This window comes from Heptranchias perlo, chromosome 2, assembly GCF_035084215.1.
Source record: "Heptranchias perlo isolate sHepPer1 chromosome 2, sHepPer1.hap1, whole genome shotgun sequence".
In the NCBI taxonomy this organism is placed as follows: Eukaryota; Metazoa; Chordata; class Chondrichthyes; order Hexanchiformes; family Hexanchidae; genus Heptranchias; species Heptranchias perlo.
This window is the reverse complement of record NC_090326.1, coordinates 69294690-69311702: the sequence shown is the minus strand read 5'-3', so window position 1 is coordinate 69311702 and position 17013 is coordinate 69294690. Positions and strand designations below refer to the sequence as shown.

The following is a 17013-nucleotide window of genomic DNA, read 5'->3' as shown; positions in this document are numbered from 1 at the left end:
AAATGAAGGAGAGTGAAGGGGGGCGGGGGGCGGGGGGGAAGGAAGAATAGTTTTAAAAAAAAAATTCTAAGCTATTTGTACTTCAGGAAAATTGCTGCCAGCAAAGTGACTTTTTTGTCCTCAATCTTCACAGGAGTGAACTATGTATATTGATCATAGTTTTCATTATTGGCAACTAAGCAATCTTCAGGTGGCATTGCACTGTAATATGCATTGAGTACAATTAAATCCAAGGGACAGTCAATATAAATGTTAGCAACAAGTTCTCAGGTAATTTTTATTTTGTCATTTCTAACTTTAATAAAGTGCATTTCATATTTTCTGTTCAAGGTAATTATTCGAGGTGGAGGACACATTTTGCCATATGATCAACCTGAAAGGGCGTTTGACATGATTGACCGCTTCATCTCCAAAGATGGACTATTCCTTTGAACTGGGTTGCGGAATTAAGTCTATGGGTTTTTTCAGTTTATTATATCTTCTGCTTTAAATGAGACTTCAAAGTATAAAAATTGTTCGAACTCATGTGATGTAACTTTTTTGTATCAATTGTCTCAAGATACAAAATGTGAATGGAGAAATAAATGCCTTAATATTGTGCATTTATAATTTGTAGTCATTTCCTAGTCCCATGTATCAAGTGTTACCAACCTCCTAACAGCCAGTTGCGTTAAAAATGTCAATGAACATTTGCTCAATGGGAGAAAAAATTAAGTAGAATTTGAGTAAACCATTTTCAAATTTACAATGAATTGTGTGTTTTTTTTGTAATTGTACATGAGGGAGGTACACATTTGAGAATCAGTCACTTTAGCCCATGGTGAGCTGAAATGTGTGGTCCGAAGATTCATTTAACAAAACTGGTGGCCAACATGAAGGGAAACGACAAGTTTTATAAGTAGACAAGAGAAAGGATAGTTAAAGAAGGGATGAAACCACTTAGCGATGAACAGGGCTATATTCTACTTGAGTAAAGGAATGCTGAAGATGCTTAATAAGTATTTTGTCTTAGTTTTTATAGAGAAAGGTAAAAATGGGACTGTAGGGGTACCTGAAGAGGATGTGAAGGAACCACTATTGGTAACAAATATTCAATTTAAGTTAGTAGGACCAAAAGTAGGGTCGTCTGTGGGGCCTAGATAGCATGCCCTCCCCCCTCCCCGCCCCCGACCTAGAATACCAAAGACAGTTGAGAGGAGATAGCAGCACTAACCATACTTTTCAAAAAATGTTGGAAACGTGAACTGTGCCAAAGGACTAGAGAGTGTCAAATGTGACTGCCCTGTTCAAGAAAAATGAGGTAACAGAGAGGGTAGATGACGGCAATGCAGTTGATGTGGACTTTCAAAAGGCATTTGATAAAGTGCCGCATAATAGGCTTGTCATCAAAATTGAAGGCCGTGTAATAAAAAGGGGCAGCAGCAACATGGATACAGAATTGGCTAAGTAACAGAAAACAGAGAGTAGTGATGAACAGTTGTTTTTCGGACTGGAGGGAGGTGTCCAGTGGTGTTCCCTAGGGATCGGTACTGGGACCACTGCTTTTCTTGATATATATTAATGACTTGATCTTGGGTGTACAGGGCAGAATTTCCAAATTTGCAGATGACACAAAACTTGGAAGTGTAGTGAACAGTGAGGAGGATAGTGATAGACTTCAAGAGGGTAAAGACAGGCTGGTGGCATGGGCGGACACGTGGCAGATGAAATTTAACGCAGAAAAATGTGAGGTGATACATGTCAGTTGGAAGAATGAGGTGAGGCAATATAAACTAAAGGGCCCAATTCTAAAAGGGGTGCAGGAACAGAGAGATCTCAGGGTATATGTACACAAATCGTTGAAGGTGGCAGGGCAGGTTGAGAAAGCGGTTAAAAAAGCAAACGGGATCCTGGGCTTTATAAATAGAGGCATAGAGTACAAAAGCAAGGAAGTCATGATGAAGATTTATAAAACACTGGTTTGGCTGCTGCTGGAGTATTGTATCCAGTTCTGGGCACTGCACTTTAGGAAAAATGTGAAGGCCTTGGAGAGAGTGCAGAAGAGATTTACTAGAATGATTCCAGGGATGAGGGACTTTAGTTACGTCGATAGACTGGAGAAGCTGGGGTTGTTCTCCTTGGAACAGAGAAGGTTGAGAGGGGATTTGATAGAGGTATTCCAAATCATGAAGCGTCTAGACAGAGTAGATAGAGAGAAACTGTTCCCATTGGCAGAAGGGTCAAGAACCAGAGGATATAGATTTAAGGTGATTGGCAAAAGAACCAGAGGTGACATGAGGAAAAACTTTTTTACACAGCGAGTGGTTATGATCTAGAACGCACTGCCTGAGGCAGATTCAATCATGGCTTTCAAAAGGGTACTGGATAAGTACTTGAAAGGAAAAAGTTTGCAGGTCTACGGGGATAGGGCGGAGGAGTGGGATTAACTGGATTGCTCTTGCGTAAAGCCGGCGCGGACTCGATGGGCCAAATGGCCTCCTTCTGTGCTGTAACTTTTCTATGATTCTATGAAAAAGGAATGTCATAAACCAGGGAATTACAGACCAGTTAGTCTCTTCTGTTGTGGGTAAACTTCTGTAATTCATAACATGGGATGAAATTAGTGAACATGGACTAATCAGGGACAGTCAACATTGGACTTGTAAAGAGCAGGTAGTGTTTGACTAGTTGAATTTTTCAAAGAAGTCAATGGGGCTAATTTTATCCTGACCAATTTTCGTTTCCGTTGAAGTCAATTGAAAAGAAAATTGGGTGGCGTGTAAAACAAGCAACTGATATGGTTTCGCCTGGCGATAAAAGGTAAAATTAACCCCCACTGTGTGTATAAATAATAGGAATACAACGTAATACTGTATGTATGGATTTACTGAAGGCTTTTGATAAGGGGCCTCATAGGCGAATTGCTTTGAAAGTTGAAGCACATGCACATGTTGAAGTAATGTAGCCATATCAATAGAAGATGGCCAGGGTACAGGAAGTGGAGCATAGGAGTAATTGAATGATTTTTGGATTTATTATGGGTTTTGCCTATGTAAACTTGTCACGCTGAATGTATACAATCTGGCCACAGGGTGACTTTGTTGCCAGATGTTAAAAATGTCCAAACAGTGCATTTCTGGGTCCTGTAATAAAAATTGGCCCCCTTACAAAGGGGGTAGAATTGGCGTCATAAATTAAAGATGGATGGTAGGGGCTGCCGGCTGCTGCACGAGCAGCTGCCCAGTACCACTTTTCCTGCCCCCTGCCTCTGACGAGTGTCGAAGATACACCAATAGTAGCGCGGGCACCTGCCGACAATATAATACTGAGGTGACCTCCTTCTAACCCAGGAAACTTCAGCATAGTCAGGAGTGAAGGACACCAGTAGACTGTCCCCAGCATTTATACCGGTGTAGAGGTTCCATTGAATTTTGTGGCCAATATCTGTGCTCTTCCATCTTCTGGGCCTCTTCTATCTTTTTAATCTTGTGGTCCATCAGCACACAGTTGTACGTTCAATCAGGACTTGTGCAATGGTTTTTCTCTTATCCTCAGTATATCTGATGTCCAGGGAAAGTCCTGGCATCAGCAGGGCCCATGCAACAGGTCAGCTGCTGGTGACATTATCTTCATGGATCTTTTTACTATTTAGGAGAAGATGGTGATTTTCTCCCCATAGGCGAAGCTCCAAAAATGTTCTATTGCCCAGAAAAGGGCAAATATGCCTTCATACACAGAGTATTTTTGTTCTATATCATTTGGGGTTTTACTATCACAGGCAATAATTCTGCAATCCTTGCCCTATTTTTGATACAGCATAACAGTTATACCATTTTCTATATGGTCTATCTCAACATGTGCTTTCTTCTTTGGTTCATGATATGCTGGGCAAGGGGCTTTAATGAGTGTCTTTAATTCCTTCGGAGCATGGGTTCGCTCTTCTTCCCACATGTAAAGTTCACCTTTCTTTTGCAAGCTGATCAGGGATTGGACAAAATCACATGTTCTATGAACTTCTCATAATTGCTTTCATTATTTTACATGAAGTGAAACCAATGGGTCTGTAATTGCCTGTGTCTGTTTAGCCACCTTTTTTGAATATGGGCATCACATTTGTCCAATGATACCCTCAGATTGATTGTCAGTGCCTCTCAAGTTTCCTCCCTAGTCTCAGCATTTTGGGATAAATACCATCTATCCATGGAGATTTGTTTGTTTTGAGCCCTTTACATCCTGTCTACACCCATCTTATTCATATTGAAGTCATTAATTCTGGTTAGAGTTTCCTCATAGTCCCTCAAATAGAAATCTATCAGAGTGGATATACTTATTAATGGCTTACTCCCATGACATGGGGAATATATTTGGTTGTTTTATTTTCAATGTAGCCAGCTCTACTGGGTCACTTAACACGGTAGCAAATAATCAGATATTGGCAAGAACCTCATTCTCAGTACGGACCTATTCTGCTCCAGTTTTTCTGCTCTGACTTTCAGTTTTAGGTCCATGTACTTGTCCGTAAGTAAGGGGATCTTTTATCTGGGCTCAGAGAATAGCACAATCACAGTCCATAGGAGGGTGAAATCTGATCAGTAAATCACTACTCAGCAGGAGTTCTTCTCACTCACAGTGGGGATGTACACCGGTGGTGAACATTCACCATCTAATGTAAATCTTAGCCATACATATCCCAGTGTTCCTTACTCTTGACAGCAATATCCAAAGATATGGCTGTCAGTATGGAATTGCTTTTATGATTTCCCATGTAGTAGGGTTACTATCTGATGTCAGTTCCAGCTCTGATCCTGAATCTATCAAGGCCTACCAGGCCTAAACGTACTCAAATCTCAAGCTCACTTCATGTGATCCACTTCAAGACAAGGTTTCCTAAATATAGCCTTCAATATGAGTCCATCATCTATTGTTTCATCTGTATCTTCCTTAAGCGAAACAGTTGGCCATAGATTAAACTTTTCACTTGAACAAAACCTTTCAATTAGTCCAAAATGTATGAATGTAATATCAATCATTTTATCATCATTTCCTATTGCTAAAATTTCTATTCCTAATCTTTGAGAATCTTTTAACTCAACAGGTCTTTCTGTCTGAGCTGGAGTACACAGGCCTAGTCATAGCCTAGCATTTGGTTTCACTGTATTTGAGATGAATGCCATTACCTGTTATGATGAACACCCACTCCCTTCCCACCCATCCCACCCCCCCCCAACATCGTACTGAGTTTGTTGTGTTGTTCCAAATTATTAACTTTATTTTCCTATTTTTCTTTTTTTAATTTCTCCATTTATTTCTAGTAACTTTAAATTATTCCTATCAAATTATGGTAATTGTTGGTTCTGGGCTGTCTCCATCCTATTCTAGGACTTATATTTTGGAACGTCTGGCCCGATTGTTTATCTTTGTGGGCTATAATTCCTAATTCCTGGGGGCCTTCTATCTCAATAGCCTGAATCCTTACTCCAAAACGTTTGATCTTTCCCGTAATTTTCACTGGTAGTTATTCTGTCATGGACATCTTTTTGATTTTGTGACTAGGAATCTGAATTCCAAACAGTGTCACTTCTTTGGTTAAGATCTATGACTACTGCTGGTGTTGGCTTTAATATTTCCTGTCCCTCTCTGTTATGGTAAAGTATCAATGTTTATGGGTTGAGTTTGTTTTTTGTGCCTGAAATAGTTTTTGTAGCAACTACGCACCAACCAAGCAACATAGATTTTCTCCATATTATCATATCCAACAACAACTTGCCTTTATATAGTGCCTTTAACATAGTAAAATGTCCCAAGGCGTTTCACAAATGCGTTATCAAACAAAATTTGACACCAAGCTACATAAGGTGATATTAGGATAAAAGCTTGGTCAAAGAGGTAAGTTTTAAGGAGCATCTTAAAGGAGGAAAGAGAGGCAGAGGGGTTTAGGGAGGGAATTCCAGAGCTTAGGGCCTAGGCAGCTGAAGGCACGGCCGCCAATGGTGGAGTGATGAAAATCGAGGATGCGCAAGAGGCCAGAATTTGAATAGTGCAGAGATCTCGGAGGGATGTAATGCTGCAGGAGGTTACAGAGATAGGGAGGGGCAAAGCCATGGAGGGATTTGAAAACAAGGGTGAGAATTTTAAAATCGAGGCATTGCCGGACCGGGAGACAACGTAGGTAGCAAGCACAGGGGTGATGGGTGAACGGGACTTGGTGCGAGTTAGGATACGAGTAGCAGAGTTTTGGATGAGCTCAAGTTTATGGAGGGTGCAAGGTGGGAGTTCAGCCAGGAGAGCATTGGAAAGTCGAGAGAAAGCAAAGGCATGGATGAGGGTTTCAGCTGCAGATGAGCTGAGGCAGGGACGAGGACGGGCAATGTTACAGAGGTGGAAATAAGCGGTCTTGATGATAGAGAGGATATGGGGTCGGATACTCAGCTCAGGGTCAAGTCAGTAAGGTTGCAAACGGTTTGGTTCAGCCTCAGACATTTGCCAGGGAGTTCACAACCACAACCCGCCTCTACTTCCGGGTTTAACGTGGGCCCATAAAAGTACAGGCTCCCCAATGGGAATACAAAGTCAGAAAATTTTGCGGTCACCACCCAAAAAGCAACTATTTTTGACTTCTTACCCACCCCCAACCCCCTCGTTCTTGGGGGTTAAAATTCCCCCCAATGGTTTTGGTCTTCCCAATATTTCGTTGGAGAAAATTTCCACTCATCCAATACTGGATGTCGGACAAGCAGCGTGGAAAATCAGAAGCAGTAGAGGGGTCGAGAGAGGTGATGGTGAAGTAGAGTTGGGCGTCGTCAGTATACATGTGGAACCTGATGTGTTTTCGGTACGTTTTCGGAATTCAAGAGGAATTAACATCTATTTGGAAGAGAAGCCTGTTCTGAATCTCAGGAAATACATTACTGCAAAATACCTTAGCAAGCTCTTTTTCTTCCCTTGGCTTGACTATGTCCCTTCCTGAAAAGACAATCCGCTTCAGCCTCCAATAGAAGGCCTTTGAATCCTTATTTCTCAGTCATTTAGTATCGAGTACAGCTATAAGTGCACCATCTACATTATTGAATCTACTATACTACCGTTTTACTAGCTCACACAGTTCCTGAACGGTCTGCCACTTACTATGCCTCACTTCATTCCACATCCAAGCTACAGAGGTCACTATGAGAGCTAGAACCAGGCCTAATGTTAAACCTAACTTATCTAGATAAGACAACCATTAAATGTTCAGAAATATAGTTTGTCAGATCTTATGGATCCAATTAGCTCACATGGGAAATATTTTCAAGTAGGATTTTACTTTGCATCTCAGGGAGACTAGTCATTCTGTGAGCTGATTCTGCAGGGTACCCCAGGTCAAACTTCTGAGAATTGGCTTCGGATCATAGTCACTAATAACTGCAAAAGTCTGCTCCCTCTGTGGTATGAGTACAAAGGCAGTTCGGGGAGGGCCATTAGATGACCTCCCCTTGGAATGGTCCGGGTTGTTCAAGACAATCCTCTTGAGGGTTTCTTAACCTATTTTGAAATGCATCTGTTTTTTTTAGAAAGTTAAGTCCTATCTTCCATTGATTTTTGGGCAAGCTATTGCATAAATTGTGCCCTTTCCTTATAGATTCTTGAGCTATTTGTGTTAGTGTTTCTGTTAGTTGTTAGATCTTTTGATCACTTAGATTGGGTTGAGTCAAATTCGTGACTGGGCTGTGAGCTACAGGAGACCAGGCACGTCTTTTCTCAGTAGGAATGCGGCCATTCATGAAGCCGGAAGGGTTAATGTCCCTGGCTCTGGGCTGTTGGTATTGTAACTCCTCCCCCAGAGAGAGGCGAACCTTTCTAGCCATGTTTTGCTGGTAATACTACTACTCCCTCTGAGAGGGGTGAGCTTGCCTGTGCAAGCAGACTAACCGTAAGTTTCCATTTAATTCTACCTGTTTCCTTGAAAGTCTCAGCTGAGAAGTTATAGTTTTCTTTCCTGGCAAAAGAAACCCAAATAATTTCAGGTTTGCTCTGTGCTGACTTTTCAATATCCCTTTTTCTCTCACCTGTTTTCAGTTAAGGCACAGCCGCTGTTAGTTGGGTATTTTCAATTCCTACCTCTTTATCTCTGCTCCATCAATTTGTGCTGTCTAATGAATAGCTGTAGTGGAGGCGTTACTGTCCCGTGAGTTGGGTATTACTAATTGGTAAGACATCACACTCTTCCTTATTCTGCAACTGTGAATGTTTTGGTCTAATGACTGCTTCCATTTTTTGGTGTATCATTTCCATCATTGTCTTAAATTCTGTATACCTGGAGTCTCCTTCAGCAGGATTTTCAGTTCCTCAATTTTGGCTCAGACTTAACTATAAGTGACCTGCATTCCTTGCAGTTTCTGCTTGAGATCTATATAATCTCTAAGTTTTGTTCCTTCAATCTTGTGTTGGCATCATAATATCACTGTTGAAAGACACATCTTTGTCTTCCTAAGTTCATACATCACCTCCTTCCATTTTATCTCCCATATCCCCTGACTTAGTTCCTCTTCCTTTTGTACGGTTCATCTCATGTCTATTCTTGTTCTTGGGTCACTTTCTTTGAATTTTGATTTTCCATTCATGAGTTCAACCTCCTTTTGGGCTGTTGTTTTGACATTATACCCTGCCTTCCTTTGTGCTAGCTGCTGTTTAAGTTCCTTATATCCTTGCTGAATTTCTGTTTCCTGCTGTGCATGTTCTGTGCCTTAATTCTGGGTATGGTAATACATTAAAGCAACTAGAGAGGGTACATAGCTATTTTGCTTGATTTGCCATTTTACTTCTGGACTGTTCAAAAGTATCATTTTGTGTATTGATAAGTTTCTAACTCCTTGTGCTCAAGTTCTGTTCTGCTATGGGTTCTTGTACTTTAATAGCAGTACACGATGGTTCTAAAAATTCTGGAGACACAATCTTGAGCTGGAACACTTCATCAGATGTGATGCTCACAACAACTTAACCAAAGTTTAAACACTGGTTGGGAATTATATTTAAAACTTAAGTCAAATTAGCCTTGAACAACTCAGTGGACTTTCCCTTTAAATTTACTTGTGAAAAGCAAATGCTGTCTGAGTTTCTTGTTCTTTGTAGCTCCTCCCCCAACAGGCAATCTGCAGTTTGCAGCTGTTAACCCTTAGTAAATAGGCATGAACTTACAAAGGCAGGCACTATAAACTCTTTGTCTTTAGTGTGCAGTAGTGCATGCAAAACTTTTGGCCATTTAATCACGTCAGTCCTTGATTTCTTGGCAAGTGTTCAAATTCACTGAGTTGCTTTTTACAATGTTCCTATATTGAATGTACCTAGTTGGCTTAATATAGCACAATGGCATCACAAAATTCATGCTGCTATTTAGGCTAAATCCCACTTTAACAATTCCCAAAAAATGTTGCAAAGGTCAAATTCAAGCCAATTGGACCCCCAATATTTTGGATAGATGAACACTAAATTCTATACAATATGTAAGAAATATTGTTTCTGGAATTCCAATATGCAATCTATAATCAGTAAAAGAGTAACAGATGAAATGTTCCCCCATTCCGAACATGTCCATATCAGATGGTTGGATTGGAATCTACCATTTATATCTAGGGTTTGTAAGATGCTTACTTTAACTCCCCTTTGGACTGTCCCACATACCCCAGTCCAAATGAAGTCAGTAGTTATCTAAGCCAAACCATTCACAATAGGACAGCGGTACAACCCTGAGTGAAATGTAATTAACTACTACTTGCCAGATTAATTCACAATTGAGGTTAGACAGGGAGGTAGATGCATTAGCTAACAAAGACTTGCAGACAAATGTCTTAATATCAGGGCACTATTGAATGTAATGATCACTTTTTTTGAGATTGATTGTTGCAGCCTAAACATTGAAATCAGCCCAAATGTGAATAAATGAATGAATGACATTTGGCTGGAGTTTCTAGTGGAATTATCAAAACCTGGTAAGTCCAGAAATTCCTCGCTTCAGGATAGTAGCTGTCTGTTATTTGACAAAGCAATGTTAATGTCTGGAAGATTCTCCTGAGACTATACCTTAGTAATTTATAGCGTAATGGTTTAACCATCAGTCACTTTTTTATGGCCTCAACTTCTGTCAGTGCTTTGCACATTCAATCTGATATTAACATCTAGAGCCACATCATTTGTTTCCAACTCATATTACTTTGTGTGTTACAATGTACAAAAAGTGATTAAAGCTTTCTAATTATTATATTTGTAGATCTTTAACTAGAGAATGGCATTGATTCCTAAAAAGTATTAACTATGGGTTGGAGGGGGGCGGTAGTTGTAAAAACTTCAAGAAAGAAACATCCATATTTCTGAATTAGACTTGGGGATGGGGTTCCATCCAAAATTGTAACAATAGATCAGAAGAAATAATAGGCTGTACTACTTCCAAACATTTGAGCTAAGCTTTTACAGAAAAAAAAAACTGTTAATGCAAATCTTATGTGATTTATTCTGACTGAAGCACACTGTTGTGTGTTTGCAGATTCCTTGAAGCCACTGGCAGTGAAAGTGTCCTGGACAATGTATCTCGATATTATACCCCTCCCACTCCCTGCTCTGCCTTTGCATAAACACATCTGCGTTTTGGCTGAAGTCTCTTGAGGGAAATGCAGGGAAGTACAAATTTCCGGCTGTTTTCTTGGCATATGTTAGTGCGTTTTCTAAATCTGTCCCTGTCCAAAGTTCCTTGTTTGCGTCTTGGTACTTGTAGGACTGCGAGACTCAACTGTTAGGGGACACGGTTTTTAGTACAATTCTGAAGCGGGGGGGGGGTCAAACTCTGTTGATGTTGGCCTCCTAGATTTCTCTTCACAACCAGGGGAATTTAATTGTATTTCCAAATGCAGTCTGCAAAAGAAGTTAACTAAGTACGTTCAGCTTTGTGCATGTATGTAGCAAAGCATAGATGTAAGGAGCTGTCTGTCTGAATCACCATCGCTCGGCCTCTTGTCTCAATCGGAAGGCTTAAATCAGGCAAAACCCCTGCAAGGAAGAGGGAATGCAAAGGATAATAAAAGCCAAGGCAGCTGACCATTGGGGATGGCAAGTTCACGGATGGTCTGGCTGATGTTTCTTTGTTTGATCTGTTCTGCTAAATCTTTCTGTCCCGAGCAATGTGACTGCCAGCATCAGCATCTCCTCTGTACAAACCGAGGTCTCCGGACTGTTCCAGAAGCCCAGCAAAATGCTGCGGACGTCCTTACTTACAGCCTAGGGGGCAACTTTATCAGCAATATCTCAGACTTCGATTTTCTTCATTTTACCAGGCTGCTTCGATTGGACTTACAGTACAACAAGATTGAACGTATTCATCCGAAAACTTTTGAGAAACTTTCGAGACTGGAGGAGCTGTACTTGGGTAATAACGTAATCTCGATCATACCTGCCAATGCTTTTAATTATCTCCGGAGACTGAGGCTTTTAAATATGAATAACAATAGTCTGAAGAAGCTGAATCAGAATGTCTTTGCACATCTAGATAATTTAATTAAGCTAAGACTTGACGGGAACTCTTTGGAAATCTTGCAAGATGCAATTTTCAAGCATTTGGGAAACCTCCTTTACCTGCAGTTAGAGACAAACAAGATCCATACTATTAATGGGAATACTTTTATAAATTTAAGGAAGCTTACATATTTAAACCTCGCCAGGAATAATCAGACTTCCATACACAATAGTGCCGTGTTTGCACACCTTAGATCCCTGACGACTCTGATCCTTGCCGAAAATAATATCAAATATATTGGAAACCGAGTTTTCCAAATGCTACAGAAACTCTCCAGACTGTCTCTCAGCAAGAACAGGATTTCTTACATTGCTACTGAAGCCTTTGGAGGTCTCTGTGGGCTGAAGGAGCTGCTCATCAATGGCAACTTACTGAGAGAAATCCCAAATAAACTGCTGGACCCTTTAGAAAAGTTAGAACAATTAGATCTCAGTCAGAATCACATCACCAGTGTCCATCCACAGGCATTTAAACAGCTGACAGCTCTCAAGGTGTTAAAACTGAAAAGCAATCGGCTGACCTATTTACCTGGAGAAATCTTTGCGTTTAGCAACTTCTTATATAGCCTCGATTTGAACGATAACAACTGGACATGCAACTGCAGGCTTAAAGGCTTAAAGCGGTGGATGAGCTTGGCACATGCTCAGGGCAGGCTGCTCACTGTCTTTGTCCAGTGTAATCACCCCCCTCTTTTGAATGGGAAGTATCTGGATTATTTAACAGATTCAGAGTTGCAAGCTGCAGGCAGAGCTGACCTGTGTTATTCTCATCAAACACAGTCTTCATCAAACTTTTCTAAAGGTGCTACAGATGATGGAACACTGCCTGTGGACCAAGTCGATGTTCAGTCAGATCAAGAACGTACTCTGGACCCAGACAAAATGCAGACTGAAAGAAACCTACACCAACAAGAAATTCACCATCGGCAGAAGCCATCTTCTTTTCCTACAATGGGCTCCATCCTACTGCCTAAAAATAAGCATATAATTGTACAACCTTCACCAACCAAATCAGTTACAGCCAGTCCGAGTCTAGGAAGTGTTGGAGAAGCTCCAGAATCTCAGACCGTGGCACGGGAGACCTTGGACCTCTTTACTCCCTACACTACTTTCCCGGTCTCATCCAAATCAGAGTGGTATTATCTCCTAAAATCTGTAGACAAGGTGGTACAGAAACCTCTGATCACAGATCCATGTGAGTTTAATAAGCTCTACATAACCAACCTGACAGTGGATGAGGTCACCTCGTCCACCGCCACTATCAGATGGAAGGTGGCACACCCTGGCTTCAGGAATGTTGTGCATTTCCGTGTACTTTTCGACAGGTTTGGCCAATCAGTGACATTTCATCGCTTCATATATGTCAAGGACAGATCGGAATGGGTCACTCTGAGAGAGCTGCAGGAGGAGACTCCTTACATTGTGTGTCTGGAAAGTGTCATCTCTGACCGTGTGTGCCAAGTGGCTTCCCGTGATCACTGCCTGGGGGCCCTCACCTTGCCCTTAAAGAAAGCCGCTCTGGATGTGCAGCATTTTATTTTGATTTTATCTGCTGCCAACGCTTTCCTGGTGTTCCTGGGGCTCACAATCTGGATGTCTAAAGTACTGAGAAAGCTGCGAAGGAAAAGAGCCCCAGTCAATGTGCGACGGATGTACTCCACACGGCGTCCTCTGCGCTCCATGGGCTCTGGGGTCTCGGCAGGAGAGTGCGGAGGTTTCCAGTCCAACAGATCACGATCGGTCATGTATCAACTCAATGAAGCTGATCTGATGGACTTCCAGTCAGATCGGCTCATGGACGTCAATTTAAGGAGGGAAGACATTGGGCAACGGTATGCAGATTAATGCTCATAGTCAAGAAAGTCATTGTGTGTGGATGGTAAAACAAAAAGAAGAAAAGAATCTGATGCCAAGTGTTACTGGCTTGATGTGATAACAAGATCATTTTGATTGGCCAAGAAAACTCTAAACCCTACAAAAAACCCAGAATGCTCCTGGTGTGTCAAGTGCTTATAGTCTAAAGTCGCTAACATTGTATTGACGGTGTCTGTTAATTTTGGTTACAGAAAAAAAGAACTTGCATTTATAAAGTGCCTTCCATGACCTCAGGATGTCCCAAAACACTTCACAGCCAATGAAAGGCTAAAGACCAATGGCTGGAAAGTGGGATTAGGCTGGGTGGCTCATTTTCGGTCAGCGCGGACATGATGGGCCAAATGGCCTCCTTCTGTGCCGTAAATTTTCTATGATTCTTTCTATTCTATGAAATACTTTTGAACTGTAGTCACGGTTGTAATGTAGGGATATGGCAGACAATTTGTGCACAAGGATGGAATAAATAACCAGATTATCTGTTTTTATGATGTTGGTTGAAGGATAAATGTTGACCAGGACATCAGAAGAACACCCTTGCTCTTCTTTGAAAGTGCCATGGATCTTTTCCATCCACCTGAAAGGGCAGATGGGCCCTCGGTTTAATGTCTCAGCCGAAAAGTGGCACCTCATACAGTGCAGCACTCTCTCAGTACTGCTTTGAAGTGTAAGCCTAGATTAATGGGCTCAAGTCTCTGAACTGGGGCTTGAACCCACAAATCTTCTGGCTCAGAGGCAAGAGTACTACCACTGAGCAAAGTCTGACACTTTTGAAGTAAGATTACTTTATTTTGCTTTGCCTTGTGTCAAAACCTGTCCATCAAACTAAACTAAGCCTATGTGACTAACTTTTTATTCATTGTTAATTTTGGGGTTAGCCATCATTTTTCATGATAGTATAACGGGTACTTTAAAGGAACCTGCAATATTTATCATTTTAGAGAAGTTTTTGGGATGGTATTCTTTGTACAGTGTAAAAAAATTAGTTATGGGTGGCCTTTTTTATAAAACATATTTCCCCCCAATATTCTTCTCAAGATTGTTCATAATCAAAGGAATAAAATAATTTTAAGTTACACAGTGCACAATCTTTTCAATAATTCATCTAACTTCAAAGACAAGCTAATGAGCTTGCCTTATCTGACATTTTTTTCTGCATAATTAGAGATTTTTCCTGTGGATTAAATGAATGGTATTTCTACACATTAAGATACGTCACAAGTAATTATTAATTTAACACATCTATTGCCAAATTCCCACAGAATTCATATGTATTTATTTATCTATGTATCCAGCCACATAAATGTTTTCCAAAGGTTGTCATAGTTCCAGCATGGACTTGATGGGCCAAATGGCCTCCTTCTGTGCTGTAACCATTCTATGATTCTATTTCAAAGTGTCAGAGGTATGAAAAAAAGAAAGAAAATAAATAATTTTGCGCTGTTTTTCTTTTATGTGGAACGAAAAATTTACAATCATCTTCCGATCTACAAATTTCCTTTACCAAACAGCAACTAAACTGATTGACCTTAGCTTCTGTTTAGTTACAGCAATTAGACGTTATGCCCTTGGAGGGACAGGGCAAGGACAGTTCCACTTTAGCAACAGAATAGAATCATACAACACAGAAGGAGGCCCATTGTGCCTGTGCCGGCTCTTTGAAAGAGCTATCTAATTAGTTGAAAGTTATCATTGAATCTGCTTCTACTACCCTTTCAGGCAGTGCATTCCAGATAATAACAACCCGCTGCGTAAAAAAAAAAATTCTCCTCATCTCCTCTCTGGTTCTTTTGCCAATTACCTCCTGCCAGTGGAAACAGTTTCTCCTTATTTACTCTATCAAAACTCTTCATAATTTTGGACACCTCCATTAAAACTCCCCTTTACTTTCTCTGCTCTGAGGAGGACAATCCCAGCTTCCTCAGTCTTTCCACAGAACTGAAATCCCTCATCCCTGGTACTATTCTAGTAAATCTTCTCTGCACCCTCTCAGAGGCCTTGATATCTTTCCTAAAGTGTGGTGCCCAGAATTGGACACAATTGTTCCAGCTGGGGCCTAACTAGTGCTTTATAAAGGTTTGGCATAACTTCCTTGCTTTTGTACTCTATGCCTCTATTTATAAAGCCTATAATCCCGATTGCTTTTTTAACAGCCTCTCAACTTGGATGCAATATGCATTGTACTACATCCTTGTCATTTGTGAAATAACGTATCATCCAGTGTACCATGAGCAACACCATAGGTGGGGTTTATTTTACAATTTCTGCTGTTATTAGCCACTTTTTAAACCCTTTATATAACCTTTATGTTCAGAAGGTTGTTTTCTAGAATGCACTCAGAATTTTTCAGGGAGGTCAGAAGTATCAGGCCCTGTGACAGATCAGTGGAAGCCATTGCATTTTTATCTAGTAACAAATGTGATCTCAATAATCTGCATATTTCGTACATTGGTACGTATCACAGGAGGCAGGAGATTGCCAGTAAAAATCAGGTTATCACAGAGAATGTTGCTCTGAATCATTTCATTAAAATGTTCAAACATTGGGCCTACATGGAAATCCATAATTGAATTAGTTAGCAAACGTCAGCAAAATTCTTTTTATTAGTTTACTCATGCTGAATTTCAAAAACTCCATTAAGTTCAAAGGCAATTGCTTTGAGTAAACCACCAAAGATATGTAATTGCTGAAAGTAACTGCATGGCATTAATAATTTCAAGTTAAGCCTTTATTTCCATTTTGCATCAGAACAGTTTGTTTTGAAAGTATGAAAGGGGAAAAGGCCAGTAAACTGTGCATTTGACTGTGGGCTTAAATAACTTGTCAATAGTGAAAAGGTGCTGCAGTCGAACAAATTGTATTCAGTCCTTTGTCAGGTTAAAGATCATTTAAGGCTGAGTTCGATAGATTCCTGATTAACAAGGGAGTCAAAGGTTATAGTAGGTAGACGGGAAAGTAGGGTTGAGGTCACAATCAGATCAGCCATGATCTTATCAAATGGCAGAGCAGGCTTGAGGGGCTGAATGGCCAACCCCTGCTCTTAATTAGTATGTTCGTATTTTAATTAAACAATTCAGGAAATGGCAGAAATTCAGTGAATAATCAGTGTTTCTGTCTGCAGTTTAATTATCTGTTAAATATTTTGATTGAAGATTGAGAGACTTTGTTGCTAACCAGTAATTCAGCTATTTTTATTAATTATTTAGCTCTGGATTAATTTTCCTAAACTTTGTAGTAATACGACATTTGGAACAGTTAGGAATCTGAGAAAGATATACTTATAAGTACTGGGTACATTTTCTATTCACAAAAATTCTCATCCTTGTGTTTAAATCTCTTTAAGGCCACATCAATCTCTCCCTATCTCTGCACCTCCTCCAGCCCCCCCTCCCCCTTCCCCCTCCCCCCACCCCCCCCCCCTCACCTCCCCTTCCCTCTGCTCGAGCAGAAATTGATAGCCAAATTCCGCACCCATGAGGACGGCCTCAACCGGGATCTTGGGTTCATGTCACACTAAACGTAACCCCACCAGCAAGGGGAAAAAAAAGTTAGCTGTTTTTAATATTCTCTCTCTCTCTCTCTCTCTCTGCCATTTGGGTCTCTTTCTCTCTGTCTGTGTAATTT

The 17013-nt window shown here is 40.7% G+C and overlaps 2 protein-coding genes across 2 annotated transcripts in view; both read left to right on the top strand.

The window, feature by feature from the left end:
- cpvl (carboxypeptidase vitellogenic like) overlaps window positions 1-748 on the top strand; it is an 88510-nt gene extending 87762 nt beyond the window's left edge. The window contains exon 13 of the mRNA XM_068002540.1: window positions 331-748. Coding sequence (XP_067858641.1) covers window positions 331-432 — 102 coding nt within the window. The 3' untranslated portion in view covers window positions 433-748. The remainder of the gene's footprint in view (window positions 1-330) is intronic.
- Window positions 749-10483: 9735 nt separating this feature from the next.
- Window positions 10484-14418, top strand: tril (TLR4 interactor with leucine-rich repeats). The gene has a single exon (XM_067998060.1). The coding sequence runs from the start codon at window positions 11053-11055 to the stop codon at window positions 13360-13362; it is 2310 nt and encodes a 769-aa protein (XP_067854161.1). The 5' UTR covers window positions 10484-11052; the 3' UTR covers window positions 13363-14418.
- Window positions 14419-17013: the final 2595 nt, after the last annotated feature.

Coding starts and splice junctions, on each gene's coding strand:
- tril (XM_067998060.1), top strand. CDS start 11,053: ATGGCAAGTTCACGGATGGTCTGGCTGATGTTTCTTTGTTTGATCTGT.